The 15,323-nt window shown below is 35.6% G+C and overlaps 1 protein-coding gene and 1 pseudogene across 2 annotated transcripts in view; one reads left to right on the forward strand and one right to left on the reverse strand.

The window, feature by feature from the left end:
* Positions 1–1,993: 1,993 nt before the first annotated feature.
* On the reverse strand, positions 1,994–6,192 carry LOC306670466 (large ribosomal subunit protein uL23-like; annotated as a pseudogene). The gene is made up of 3 exons: positions 6,157–6,192; positions 2,835–2,933; positions 1,994–2,348 (listed from the first exon to the last, which is right to left on the reverse strand). The product of its transcript is annotated as a large ribosomal subunit protein uL23-like (transcript).
* Positions 6,193–9,001: 2,809 nt separating this feature from the next.
* SAMSN1 (SAM domain, SH3 domain and nuclear localization signals 1) overlaps positions 9,002–15,323 on the forward strand; it is a 341,315-nt gene continuing 334,993 nt past the window's right edge. Inside the window, exon 1 of the mRNA XM_079154963.1 lies at positions 9,002–9,061. Coding sequence (XP_079011089.1) covers positions 9,017–9,061 — 45 coding nt within the window. The 5' untranslated portion in view covers positions 9,002–9,016. The remainder of the gene's footprint in view (positions 9,062–15,323) is intronic.

Genomic DNA, 15,323 nt, shown 5'->3' on the forward strand with positions numbered 1-15,323 from the left:
TCCAGGACTGTGAGAACTAAGGTGTGCCAGAGGCATTTGAAAGGAACAAGAAGTACAAGTAGTAGCTTTGTTTCATTCAGATTAAGAGAACTGCTGTGCTGCTTTTTCTTCCCCACCAGTAAAACCTGCTTCTCTAAGTGTTTCCTATCCTCCAAATTCTAGTATTCTGGATGGCAAAAATATGTGACAATTCTGTCCCAAACGACTCATATTTTGTGTTAAGTAAATGTAGGAACTTAAAACTGATTTTTTATTACTGAAAAGAGACTATTATCAGAGCTAGGGAGATAGCTCAGTTGGTAGAGTGCTTGCCTTGCAAGCACAAGGCCCTGGGTTCAATCCCCAGCACACCCCCCAACACACACACAAAAAGAGACTATTATCAGTGTAAGTGGCCCTGTGTGAGAAGGAGAAATTCAGCCTGTGGTCACATCCTTCATGGGGGGGTCTGCTAGCGTAAAGGTTAAGGGGAGACTAGTTGAAAATGAAGGTTCATTCCTTTCTCTTTTGTACTCAACTCTTCCATCAACCTCTTCTAAGAAGGAGAATGTGCTCTCCTTCTGAGCAAAGAGCAGCAGGGGTTATCTCTTCTTGGACGAACTAAAATCTGTCTCCTTGTCAGAGGAGACAGACTAGGTCAGAGAGGACTCTGCCTCCAGCAAAGAGAGTGCAGAAGCTACGATGCTGGATCCTGACAAGAACGAGGGGTGCTTGGGGAGAAAGCAGAATGCCGTTGCTCTTGCTGCACCATGAACTGCAGCACTGACTCAGAAATGATACATGTGACTTTTTGAGCCATGTCAGGAACATTTTTGTATTTTACTGTCACTGATGGTTAGTTTGCTATGTGTAACATTTTTTTAAGAGCCACAAATCTATGCAAAGAATGGATCATAATATGGTCATGTGGGGACACCACTGCTTGAAAAGCAAAAAGGCAGGTGTATGAAACAGCAGGGAATGAAGAGGAGTCAATCATTTGGAGCAGAATGAATGTAATTGGGTGTTTTTGTATGTCTCTCCTTCTAACTTTTTATTTGAAAAAACCCAGACCTATAGAAACCTGCAATCATAATACAGTAAGAGAGCTCATCTGCCCCCCCGCCATGCGGATTTGTGCTGATAGGGTAGTCATTAACTACGTGTGGATAATGGCCACTGGGAAAGTGGCTAGTTCAAATTGAAATGTGCTAGACTCTGGGATTTCTGAAATATAACTAGTCTCTTAAAATTTTCTGAAAACTGAGTAGACACTTTGGTTCCAGTCCAAGCATATAAAAATTGAGTATGTGAATAAAACACATGTAATTGCACACACGTATACATGTATCTCATGTATCATGTATCTATGGATCTAGTTTTCATTTTCAATAAATCATAAAACAAGTGATTAACTGGTGGGGAGGGTTAGGGGCTAGGCATCCATCTTTTAAAACATCTTCCATCTTTCTTCTGTAGTATGATAAGGAGCGAATCCGGGCCTGGTAACAAGTTTATTTAGTCCAATATTAAGTAGTTAGCAAATTAGGCATACCAGAATCTCTCTACTCTCACAAAATAAGTAAGAACTTAAGTTAAAAATAGAAATCTTGAAGACTCAGATATTTATTCTTGGTGATTGATTTTATAAGCCAACTTGGATCTAAAACTCATTTGCTTGAAAACTTCATTGTTTCTCTACCTAATCCAATGAAAATCTAAGTATGAAAATAGGATTGTCAATATTTGTTTGGGATTAAGTCTTATCAAATAGTCAATATTCAAAGATTCACGATTCATAAAACAGGGAAATCATTAAAAAAAAGTTTAGGAGCCAGCAATCAGTGACTATGAGCCTTTTTCAGTCCCCTCCCATGTAATGAGATGGGACTGTTTAATAAAGGTAAATAGAACATATTCCATTGAACGATGCCCCACCTAACTAGTCTATCATAAATTTTTTTTTTAATGTTGAAAAAAAAGGTATATTTAGAAGTAGACAGCTGGACTCTGTTTAGATGATCCCAATTTTGTTGGCAACTATCCAAAGCATCATAATCAGGAGCCAGTTGAACGTATGCTTCCTTCTCTCCATCAGGGTGTTAACCTTGGCCATATCAATGCCATAGAGCTTCTTTACAGCTTGTTTGATCTGGTGTTTGTTGGTCTTGACATCCACAATGAACACAAGTGTGTTGTCTTCAGTCTTTTTCATGGCTGACTCAGTGGTCAGGGGAAACTTGATGGCATAGTGGTCAAACTTGTTTCTCCGAGGGTGCTCTTCCCAGGATATTTGAGCTGCTGCCAGAGCTGCAATGTCTTGGGTTGCCTGAAGGTAGGTGACACGCAGATCTTCCTCTTTTTAGGGTTGTGTATAAGTGCAAAAGGATAGGAAGCGGACCTCAACGGATTCAGAGAAGCCTTTATTCCTTCGCAGACTCAGGCACCATTGGGACCCATTTTTTGGATGGGAAAATGTCCATCAGTTACAGAGGGGATTTTGATTTTATAGGGTACAGGGAGGATGATGTAATCATTGGAAACCTTGCATGTGACCCTACAGTTTTGATTGTCAGGGGCTAGTTGTACAGGTTAAAACCAGACCCCGAGGGGATGAGTACTCAAATCTTGCCCTTTGTTATTTAGGATTAATTCGCCATGGGGGAAGGTCAAGTTTTAGGGCCCAGCATTCCGTATCTGACCCTTTCCTTTAGGGCCCATTGTTGTCAGGAAAGAACACAAGGGGAGAGGTTTAATGTTTGGCCAATTTCCTCTCCCTCCTCCTGAGCCACACCATCCCTCCATTTTTCTTGGGGAACTGTCTTATAGGAATATTATTTTCCATAACCCTTCACTGTGGACATCCTTCAACACTGCCTTCTTGGCTTTCAAAGTTTTGCTTTGGCTTCAACTTTGGGAGGGGCAGGAGCTTCTTTCTTGACTTTTGGTGCCACCTTGGTGGAAAGTGTCTCTGAGGCCCATTCCCCATGAATGGTTTTTGATTGTTTAGTGCATTTCTATTAGTATCCTCAGCAGTGCTATTCATGCACCTTGATAAGTGGATGTGAGTATTCACACTGACAAACCTGTTTACAACTAAGCAGAATGTTAAGATTGATCAAAGTACCAGCTCAGGCTACCACAACATGTTATCAACTGAGAGGCTTAAACAATAGAAATTACTTCGCAGTTCTGGAGGCTACGTTCAGATGCTGGCAAGAGAGGGTTCCCTCAGAGGACTCATGATTGTTTGCAGCAGCCTTCTCAATGTGGGCTCACATGACCTCTTTGGACACTAAACCTATCATATCAGAGCCTGATTGTTTCCGTGAATCCCCGACTCCAAATTGGTGCTTTGGGAGTTAAGATTGCGACATATGAATTTGGGGAGGATACAATTCAGTTCATAGAACTATCTAACTTGAATTTTTGACCCAAGAAAAGCCAATGATTTATGAAGAACAGTGCTAGTTTTATACATACGTGTATTTATGGCTTAGACAAGTCCTGATAAGAGTTTCAAATATATTTTATGGCATCCAAGTACTGACTGAAGTATGTTAACCCCCTTTTCTTTTTCCTTTTTTTTCTTTTAAGTAACATATTTGCCTTGAAGAAAACTTGTGAAGTGGAAAAAGAATAAAGAAAATAAAAATTATCCTATCAGTCATCTCTCAGTATCCATGAGATATTGGTATTAGGACTGCCCGCACACCAATCTACAGATACCCAGGTCCCTTATATAAAAGGCATAGTAGTTGCATAATAACCTATGTACATCCTCCTGTATACTTTAAATCATCTCTAGATGACTTAAAATTCCTAACATAATGTAAATGCTTTATAAATTACTGTTAAGATGGTTTATTTAGGGAATAATGGCAAGAAAAAGTTCATATATATTCAGTACAGATGCAGTTTTTAAAAGGTATTTTCCATCTGTTGTTGGTTGAATCTGCTGATAAAGGAACCACATATAGGGAGGGCTGACTGTATTATTAAAATTTTCTGAGAGTCCCATTTCCTAATATTGTCTCTCTCTGTCTTTTACAAACTTGGAATCATATATCTGAGTTGGTATTCTTCATCTTACTATTTTCCACCTAAATTTGTATCATGAGATTACTAAATAATTTATGAAAACCTTCCCTGTTGAGGAATTTTTGTGGTTTTTATTTTTTGCCACTGAACATAGGCCATGACTTTGTTCTTGCTTTTATTTATTCTTTGCACATAAATTGTTAGTGTGGGTCTGATTATTTTCTCATGATAATTCCCAAGGAGTAAATTACTGAGTCAAAAGGTATTAATAAGTTCTAGATCCTTGATTCATATTGCTGAATTGCTCTCCAGTAAAATTGTATTAAACAAAACTCTCACATGATGTTTGAGAGGGACAAGTTCACTAGCCAACACTAATCATTATAAAAACATCTTTCTCAATTTACAAAGCAGGCTTCATCTGGTTTTATTTTGCAAGTGAGAATTAATTGACTGTTTTGTTTTCTTCTTTGCTTATTCATCTTTTTCTTCTTGTATTACTCATTTTCATCCTTGGCTTACTTTACTTTTAGGCTTACTTTACTTCACAGTTTTCTTACTGATTTGTTTTCCTCTGGATTCTTTTTAATTTAATCCTTCCTCATATAATATAGCAATTTTTTAAAATCAGTTTTTTTTACTTTTGATTTTTGTATATTTTTTTTAGGAATTTTCACACTGTGTCTTAAATCTATCACTCTTCTCCTGCCTGGTAGTGGTTTTAAATGTAATGCACATCAGAACCTTCTGGTGTATTCATTAAAATACAGGTTCAAAGGTCCCACCAACCAGATATATTATTTAGTACTCTTTTAGAGTGACTTTTGACAACTGTTTTTATCAAGTTTCCCGGATGACTAAATGAAATAGTTAACTACACTGTCAAATACAGTTAGTCTTCTATGTTGATGGGTTCCACATGTGTAGGTTCAACTAACCATGAATCAAAAATATTCCAGAAAAAATAATTGCATCTGCATTGAATACGTACAGAGTTTTTTGTCATTGCCCCCTAAGTAACAAACAATTATTTATATCATTTATATTGCATTAGTTATTATAAGTAATCTAAAGATCAAAAAGTATAGCGGAGCATGAGTTTAGATTATATGCACACACCAAGTCATTTTATACAAGGGACTGAGCATCCACAGATTTTGGTGTCTGCAGGGGTCCTGGAACCAAGTCCCTATAGATTCTGCTTTGTGATTTCTTACTTTCAATTATTAATTCAGCTAGAATTTATTTTACTGTGTATTTTACTCTAAAACACAAAACCATTTTCCTAGCACAATTGACTGAATACCAACCAACATGTTTCCTGGATGATTTATAATTCCAACTTCATAGCTCACTGCAATTTTATAAATATTTGAGTCTACTGCTAAGTTTGTTTTTCTTTTTCATTGTTTTGTCTATTTCAGTATCTTAGAGTAAAAATTGTATCTTTTGAATATATCTCGTACTATGAACAAAGTCCCCTCCTATTATTCTTCCTACTTAACAATATTTTAGCAATTCTCACATGTATAATAAAAATAAATTTATTAAAATACTTCATTAAATTTTTTTTTACTGAAATTGTGTTTAATCTATAAAATAACTTGAGGAGACTCATGTGTGCAATGTTATGGCTTCCTGCACAAAAAACATTACATATTTCTATTTATTTATATCTTCCTTTGTGGTTTTATTAAAAAGTTTGTAATTATTTGCATGTAGGTGTTACATATGTTCTAAGTTTATTTTTAGTATGGTGCGATTAAAAAACTTGTGTTAGAAATGATAAATAGAATGTTTCCTGTATTGCTTATAAAGGACAATTTCTAGTGTATAAGAAAGCTTTTCATATTTTTTTTTATTTACTCCTATAATGGGCAACTTTTCAACTCTTGTATTTTCAGAGTTTCTAGGTCAAATTCCCTAGGGATTTATAAAAAAAAAGTCATATATTATCTGTATATAATATTAAATTGTCTTTTCCTTTTTGAAGTTGTATTTTTCTTTTCTTGTCTTATCAAATTGGCAAAAACTTCCATAGTACCAAAAATGATGATACTAGCAAGCATATTTACCTTGTTCCTTTCTTTAATTTTACTGTCTTAAACATTTTAATATTTAATCAGAGTTAAGTACCTTTTTGGCTGTTGATGTGAGATAAACATTCTTCATTGTGTTAAGGAAGGCTTCTACTGCTTGGTTTCTTCATTTTTATTAGATAGAGGTAGTGAAACATTTTTAAATATAAAACTTACTTTGTCACAACATTTTTTTCTTCATTATTATTTTAGAATTTATCAAAGTGATCAGATAGTTCTTCTCCTCTAGTCTAGTGATGTGATAAAAATTTATTAATCTATATTAAAATTACTTCAAAAATTAAAATTGTTTGCTACAATTTGTTAATGTAGTAGACTTTTATAGTGCTAGGGATTGAACCCAGGGCCTTGTGCTTGTGAGGCAAGCACTCTACCAATTGAGCTATATCCCCAGCCTGATGTAGTAGTTCTTAAACTTAAAAATCGATTTGTTTTATATTACACCCTGTCATAAAATACATTGCAAATCATTTTTAAATGTTATTTAAAGTGTTCAGCTTTCCTAAGTGCTATTTTTTTTTTAATAAATAGAGCATTTTCAAGTTTACCATTTGTACTGATTTTCTTTTTGAGTGACAGAGAAAAGACTAGTGCTATGGTTAAATTTCAGAAGTTTGAAATAATAGCAGATGAGTCAAATGAAGGTTCCAAATCGTGTGTATCATGGTAGAAAAATAGTTGAGATATTTTCCTGATTATAGTTTTCTAAGATTGTATCACGGGTACAATAAAGCTAGGGTTATATTTTGTGGACTTTGTCAAGTTTTAGTGTCATGGTAGTTATGTATGTATACATCTAGTTCTGGCATATGTATTAATTTTGCAGCATTTAATATGGTATATGTGTACATGTGTGTGCACATGCACATGTATAAAAGTGTTATATACTTAACAGATTTATATAAAAATAGGTCTCATCACTTCAGTGTAGTACCATTTGGGTATTGTAGCCATCATCAGAAGCAGCAAGTAGTTTAATAGTCTCTTTTAGTTAAATTCTTATTTAGCTTTTGTTTAACTGCATTTTATATGAGACCCATGACTTACCAATTCTGCTAATTTGCTTGAATTATATAAAATTTTATTGTTTTTATATAAAATATCATTTTTTTCCTGGCTACCAAAATACAGAAAACTTTTTCCTTTTAAAATTTTTAATTGATTTTTGGAAGGTCTCATAAAAGAAAGTGGGATTTATATCCCAATACTGTGATTTTTTTTTAAAGATTTTAAATTTTTAAAAAATGTATATATTTTAGTTGTTGATTGGATCTTTTTATTCATTTATTTATATGTGGTACTGAGAATCAAACCCAATGCCTTATACATTTGAGGTAAGTGCTCTACCACTGAGCCACAATTCCAGCCCCCGATATTGTGACTTTTAAGCAAAGTCAAGCTTGACAATTCCCAAATAAAAAATTTGTCCTTACTTTCCCTCTATCCATTTATGAAAGTAGATTCACAAGAAAAATTATAAATAAGTGAAAAAATATTTTTCCTGATATTTCAGAATTTTATTATAGTTTTAAAATTATTCCAAGGCAGGATAGAATTTTAGTTTAAAGCCGCAAAAGGCAAGTCCTAGAATGGTGAGCAGAGGTGGATCCCTTTCTCATGGCCTCAAGGGCGATGTCCCCTGCTTCATTCTTGTCTCCTCATCTGAGTCTGATTTGCAGTTTCCCAAAGTCATCTCTGTCCAGCAGGTTTTCTTCCCCTCACTAGGGGCCCAAGTGAGATGCAGAAAGACTTTGTCCATTCCGAGGTCCAATTTGGAAGAAATCCTGGGCTACGGAAATTATCAGACTTCATGCCAGGCAATGAGGACTGAGAGAAGAGAAAGGACAAGCTTGCCAATTTAGTCAGAATTGTCAAGACTTGTCCCACTCATCCTAGGGATTGAGATTCACAAAGATGTATTTCTTGTTTTTAAGAATATTATAAAAATAGAGGAAGTGACAAGTCTCACTGCAGCTCTAGGGATGTGGATGAAAGAATGGTTAACAACCTCAATGAGGCTTCTGATTATTATTGACTGGAGTGCTACAGGGAAAGATGGCCAGTAGTTCATCCATGAGCTTTAAAGATGCTTAAACTGCAGATATGTACTTGGAGCCCTAAAATATCCATGATACTATAAGATCGTTAGGGGTTTTCAAGGAACCTCAGAACCTGAGGGAGAGGGAAGAGTTCTGTGAATTGAGCAGCAGGGTTCCTGGAAGAAGGTTGTGTGTATAACCCTGTGGACAGAAACATTTTAAGAAAGTGTGTGAAGTGCAGGGTAAAGATTTGGTCAATAGTAACTATTAGTTTCCTGGGGTTGCCATATAAAACTACCACAACCTGGGTGATTTAAAACAACCGAAATTTACTGTCTCACAATTCTGGAGGTCAGAAATCTAAGATTAAGGTGTCACAGCATCAGGCTCCTTCCTAAATCTGTAATAAGATTCTTCCTTGCCTCTTAGCCTCTGGTGGTTCGCCAGCAACTCCTGGTGTTCCTTGGTTGTGGCTGCATAATTCCAGCCTCTGTCCACAGTGTCACACTGTGTTCTCCCTACGTATGTGTCTTCAGATGGATACCTTCTTATGAGGACACCAGAAATGTTGGATCAGGGGCCAACCCTATTCCAGTATGACCTCATTCTATTACTAATTACATCTGCAACAACTCTATTTCCAAATAAGATCACATTCTGCGGCACTGAGGGTGAGGACTTCAACATAACTTTTTTGGGAGGGATACAGTTCAACTCATAACAGCATCAAATATTATGCAAAGTATAATGGGCACAGAGAGAAGGTCAGTGGCTTTTGAGAGAGCTGAGATCAATATAAAAGTCAAGTTCACAGCAGTTGATTAGTGAGTGTGAAATGGAGAAGTAGGAATTTCAGCTATGAGAGGCAGAGGGAAGTATCAGAGGGAGGCAAAAGAGGAGAAGGTAAGAACCTCTGGGAATCAACAGATGGCCGTCAGAACATGAGGAAAATTTTTTGAGCCAGCAAGGATGTCAGTCTAATAAAGTATGGACTAAATGCTCTGATTCACTCAAACATCATATTTATACAGCCATTAAAATCCTACAATCAGGATGTATTTCCCATTCATATTAATTCCTAAGCTATTCTTATCAGTATTGAAATACTAATACTGATATAGATGTATTAGAATCTACATTTAAAAATATATACACATATATACATTTATATATAAATATATAATTTTTTTTTCATACTATGAAGTGTTTCCCAAGATTCCTAATATTACCTGGTTACTAAGGGAAGCGAGTTTGTCATAAGATGGAGGTCTGAATTGACACAGGCATTTACAGTTTATAATCTGATTTATTTGTTTTTCCTTCAGAGTCTAGAAACTAATTTTATTTTTCTATGATTAAGTTAAAAGCTGTTTTATTAAAATTAGGGACTTGGAATATAGCTCAGTGGTAGATTGCCTACTTAGCATGCACAAGGGTTCAATCATCAGCATTAAAAAAAGAAAAAAAAAAAAAATGCATCCTACCCCAAAATTTATCAGAGCAATGAAGATCTTTGAAAGGAAGGTTTAAGATTTTTCTCTGCCAAGCACACCTCTATATTTAAATAGTTAAGAATATGTGATATATATATATATATATATATATATGCTCTAAAACATAAATGGAATGTGCATTATTGTATGTTAATGAATATTTTGATTAAACGGATATTAAAATTGTGCATCATCTTTAGGGTTGTTTGATTTAGAACAGCAGTTGGTTTCAGTGATAACCTGAATCATGAAAATTACCTACATATATGATCTTAGTTTCTTCCCACAACCTCTCTGTTAAAGATGTATGTAGACTTCTCAGGGGCCACAGTACTGGTTTGGTAATCTGGGTGTGGGGGCATTTTTATTTTGAAGTCAGTGAGATCCTGTCTGAAGGCCATGGTGTTTGTTCCTGCACAGGGAAGCCACACACAGCCAAGAAGGGGACATCCCTGACTAGGTTCAATGTTGCCCCCCTCAGGAGCACCTCTGCAATGAAAAGTTTCAATTACCACTGAACAACCCTCAAGAGCAGGATGGGGTCAAATCAGAGACAGTGAACTTATATTTTTAAATACAGATAAACAAAAGCAATACAAAAATCATCATTTTCTCTCTACATCGGAGGCCCAAACAAATCTTCCCTGATTCAGTGTGCAGATTCTGGCTCCACCCTGTGCACATCCCAACGTGCTTTCCACACATCTGTGAGGCAGCACCATCTCTCACAGTGTGTGTTGGACACAGGGACTTTTCCAACTGTCTCTTGACTCTTAGGTGACCTTGCTTTCTTTTCCAACTTTTATCTGGACCGGTTCCAGAAGTCATCCACTAGTGGGCTTCTGTTGGTGGGAAAAGACCTGGACTTAGGAAGGGGAATTATTAGAGTTGACCTTTGAATGGACCCCGGACTTTGAAACCTTCTGGATGACACAGTTGCTTACCCTCTTGTTATCAGTCTGAAAACCTCATTCAGTGACCTATTTCCAGTCCCCTGACTGTCTCATGACCAGGTTGAAGGTATTAGGCAAAGCTCAGTCCAGAAAGATTGTCATAAAGTTGTAGACTTGGTGTCTGTCTCAGGAAAAGCTTAGCGTGTCCTGACAACTTTTATGCTCACACCACTAATTATGAGAGGTCAAGGGTTTGTAATGTTCTTAAAAGTAGTTCATCAACATAGCTTTGTGTGATAGAAATCTCAACCCTGGTTTTGCAGGGAGGGTGTCACAAGGCTGGACCACCCTGTTTCTCAAAGTCAAAGACAGTGGGATGAGGAAGGGGTTGGTCAGGTAAAAGAGAGCTTGGACAAAGGCAAAGTTACGTTGCCGTCAGTCTCCTCTACACTTTTCACAGGTGCCCAAACATTCCACTCAGCAGGTACCGGAGTAAAATGAAGAAGAGTGCTCTGTGTTGCTAGTTTGGCATACCTGCCATCAACACAGGGTGCATGTCTCCATGAGAACCCTTTATTTTCATTCGTCACAGTTTCTTTTGAAAACGCAACAGACTCAATATAAGCCACACCAGTTTCTACTATTGTTTTGTCTTGCTAATGGGCTTTAAGTATTTACCCATATTTGGTAGATGCTAAGATTTCTGTTAGACATGAGAAAGATGATATAGTAAAATAGATATAATAGATCATGTAATAAAATACTTGTTTTATGTAAAGAGAGAAATATTCTATCATTTTAATTTACATACTGGTTTAACTTGAATCAGGCTGCCCTAAGGAGTTCTATTTTCTAAAAAAATTAACTCTATATATTGACTTCATCACAGATTCAGGTTATAGCATGAACCAAATACAACCTCAAGACTTTTAATAAGTATGGTTCTGCTAATTTTCTAGAATAAGACAAAGGAGAGATATAAATAATCTTTGGACAAAATCCTAAAATATTATTTAAATTTAAAGATCTTCCTGAGTTTGAGAAAATTGAAGCAAACTTTTTTTTTTTTGCTTAGATTAAGATAGAAATAACAAAATATATCTACTAGTGATATAATTTTAAATGCAACTTTAATACAAAATATGCATCTTAAAAAGTGGTTTTTTTTAGGATCAAAGACAGGCAAGTTATAGAATTTATTTTTGAATATGCATTTAGTTAATGAGAAGTGGAAGAAATCATAACCATAATAGAAGGATAAATTATGTCTTAAATATAGGTAAGGTAAGAGAATTTTTTACTGTTTTTAGGGAGCAAATGGGGCAGAAATTGGAGTGGCCAGCAGGGGGCTTCTTTTAGATTTCTTCTCTTCACCCTTAAGCTGTGACCAAAACTGAAAATATACTTTCCCTTTAGTTTTATAAACAAGGAGTGAAGGGGAAAGCCAGGGCTGTTAGATTTGCATTACTTCTGCTAGCTAAACAAAACATATTTTCCTCCTCTTCAGTTATTTCTCTCTTCCTCGTCTCTTCCCACCGCTATTCTTTCTCTGTTGTTCTGATTGGCACAGCAGCCTCTTCCCCCATCCCCAATCAAAATTCTATCTTTGAAAACTTCCCACGGAGTAATTGAGTAAAGGGATCTCCAACAGAAAACTAACAATTAATTAAGAAAAAAGGAATGTGTTCCAGTTTGATTAAATAAATGGTAGTTACACAAACCTGGTTTTATTCCCAACCTCCATCTAGGAGGGACTTTCTGAGATAATGGACCTGCATAATGACATGAAAAATAGCAAATGGTCTTGTAATAATGACATTTTAAGAGTGTGGTGATGTTTTTCCAGGAATTGAGGAGTGTTTGAAAGGTCTCCTGAACTAGTGAGCAGATAGTGATCAGTTTCAGAATCTAGTTGCAAGTTACCTTCTTGTCCTTTCTTATATACATAAACCTTTACCTCCTTTGTCTTTATTTCTGTTTCCATTTTATAAATGTAGGCTCAGTAACCTTCATGGTTGGACAAAACAATTTACAAAATGGCGAGTAGAAGGTAAAATGCTGACTTTTTTGTTATGAAATTGAAATTGAAACTGACCTCATGTAAGTTTTCACGTAAGAACTAAATTCTGATAGAGAAAGCAAACAATATATCTATAATGACTGTTGAAGTTCCCAATAATTCAAAAAAGTCAGGAATTCCAACTTTAATATGCAAGACACAAAATTATGTTAGGATTTCACTTTAACTTAGAGAAAATGAAACTGCAATTGCTAGAATAATTGAGTCAAGTTTCCTGAACCAAGACACAGGGCCTTGGGACAGAGGTTCCTGAAACCACAGAATAAGCCTGAAGCTTCAGCACATTGTGCCAATTTACATGCAGATTGGGGATAAAAGAAATTAGCAAATTATCTGGCAAATAATTTTTTGCTACAGTAAATAGGACCATGTTATGAAGTTGGATACAAAAGTTAAATGATGTGTGTTATGGTATGAATGTTTATATTCCTCTCCAAATTCATATGTTGAAATCCTTACCCTCAAGTGAATGATGTTAGAAAGTGAAAATTTTGGGAGTTAATTAGGCCATGCGATTAGTTCCCATTTATAAGAGGTTAGAGAGAAACCCCACCCCCCCACCACCTTGTGAGGACACAGCAGAAAGTTACCATCCATGAACCAGAGCATAGCCTCTCATCAGACACCAAATGTCAGCATCTTGATGTTGAATTTCATAGCCTCCAACACCGTGAGAAAGAAATTCTTATTGTTTACGGGCTATCCCACATAGGATATTTTGTTAGAGCAACCCAAACAGACTAAGGTGATTCATTTAAGACAAGCCTTGAAAAAATTTTGATTATGCAAAGGGCAGCTATAACTCAACTCCCCTAAATAGATTAGTTAAATAAATGCTAAGACAGCCAAACTCTCAGATTTCTTGTCTTGTTGGAGTGTTTGACTGATGTAATCCTTGGCCAGTTACTTAACTTTGCCAGCATCAGTAAAATTGGTTATAGCTTTTAACCAAATTGAGAAATTACTAGAACATTAGAATTATAGAATTAAACAATTTGATTGTATAGAGGTACAAATACATTAATATTAATGTGTTCATTAAAAAACTGGGGCTCTACCTAAGAGGAGAAGAAGAAAGAAAAGTTTAAAAGCACAGATATCATGACTTATTGCAAAAACAAAACTGATTTATATATGCTTGCATAGCTTTGTTCGTTACAATACCTTAGTTCTCAGGGTTATTCTTCAAACAGGAAACAAATGCATGTTATTATCGGATAATTTAACCAATGAGCAAGATTACAACTTATAGCCCTGGATTTTTAAGATTGTCTATGGGCATAATCTGAGGCTGAAATTTAATGGGTTCCCTCTCTGGTCCTGAAAGAAGAGGTTTATCAGGGAAGAATTCTTTTCTCTAGTTGTGGTTTCTAAGAGAGTTGCTGGGAATGATATTACTGTGCAACTTACTTGATCCAAATTATTGCTGACTATGAGTATAACTACCCTCAAGGAAAAGATGCCCTTTGATATTATAATGGACCTCTGATGAGCATTAATGGAAATGTGCAAAATAAAGCCCTCAATATTCTTTTAAAAACTACTACATCACCCTTTTTTTTCCATTTTCTTTTCTTCTGATCTTATTTGAATGAGAGTGAGAAGTGAAATTAATATACGTAGTCATGTATTCCTTGAACATGGTTATTCTTTGAAATTTCCTTGCCTGGTTATTATATTGTTTAAAAATTTTTTGATAGAATAATATTGAGGAAAATGAAAGATCAGTCAATTGTATGGCACTAATTAAATATATCTAATCTTTTTAGAGGGTATAGGCTATTCATAGTCAATTTCACAGATCCTTCTTAGCAAAGAAAAGGTAGTTGATTTTTAAGCCCCTTTTATTCCCTCTTCATCCTTAGTATATTGTCCAGTATTTTGTGCTGGTGGCCTCTTAAAACAAAAAACTAACAACACTACACTCAACCAATTGCATATTAAAAGGGACCCTAAAGATGATGATAAAGTGATTGTATTAATGTATCTAAAGGCCTATGCCGCTACATTCCATACCCTTTCATTAGTGACCTTGCTATGCTGATGCTAGCCTGTTCCACTTGCTCTGATCAGTGGCACCGAAGCAGAATTCATACAGGCAGAAGTCTGAGTGCATTTCTGCTTCCTTTTGTAGACCCTGTCACTGCTATGTGCATGGCCCTGGCTAGCTTGCAGGAGAAATGGAAGAGGAGTCCAGTGAAGGATAGTTTAGTTTTTCTAGTGATTCCATAAAGATCAGTTAATTACAGCTAATTACCTGCGGATAACAGGTGCATACATGAACTCACCTGAGGTCAGGTAGACATGGCCCAGAATATCAGAACTGCTTAGTTAAACCATCCATTGAAAGAAAATAATAAGTGGTTGTTTTCAGTCATTAAATTTGAAGTGGTTTATTGTACAGCAGTAGTTGATTGATACAGAGTTCCCGTACAACAGATAAAAAAACAAAACAAAACAAAACAAAACAAAAAAAAAAACTGAGGCTGGGGATTTAAATTTTCCCTGACTTTATACAGCCACCTTTTCCTAATTTCAGAGTTGCAAACTTTTTTTTTAATTTTGTAAAAGTCCAAAGACCTAATTGTCAACAATCTCTCAATCTTTGTTAGCTAATTTCAGATGATAATGTGATAAGCAATGCTTCATAGAATTATTTTGATTAGTGTTACATTTAAGGTTAAAGTTTTGCCTAAATT

Source organism: Sciurus vulgaris (genome assembly GCF_902686455.1).
Source record: "Sciurus vulgaris genome assembly, chromosome: 10".
Classification (NCBI taxonomy): Eukaryota; Metazoa; Chordata; class Mammalia; order Rodentia; family Sciuridae; genus Sciurus; species Sciurus vulgaris.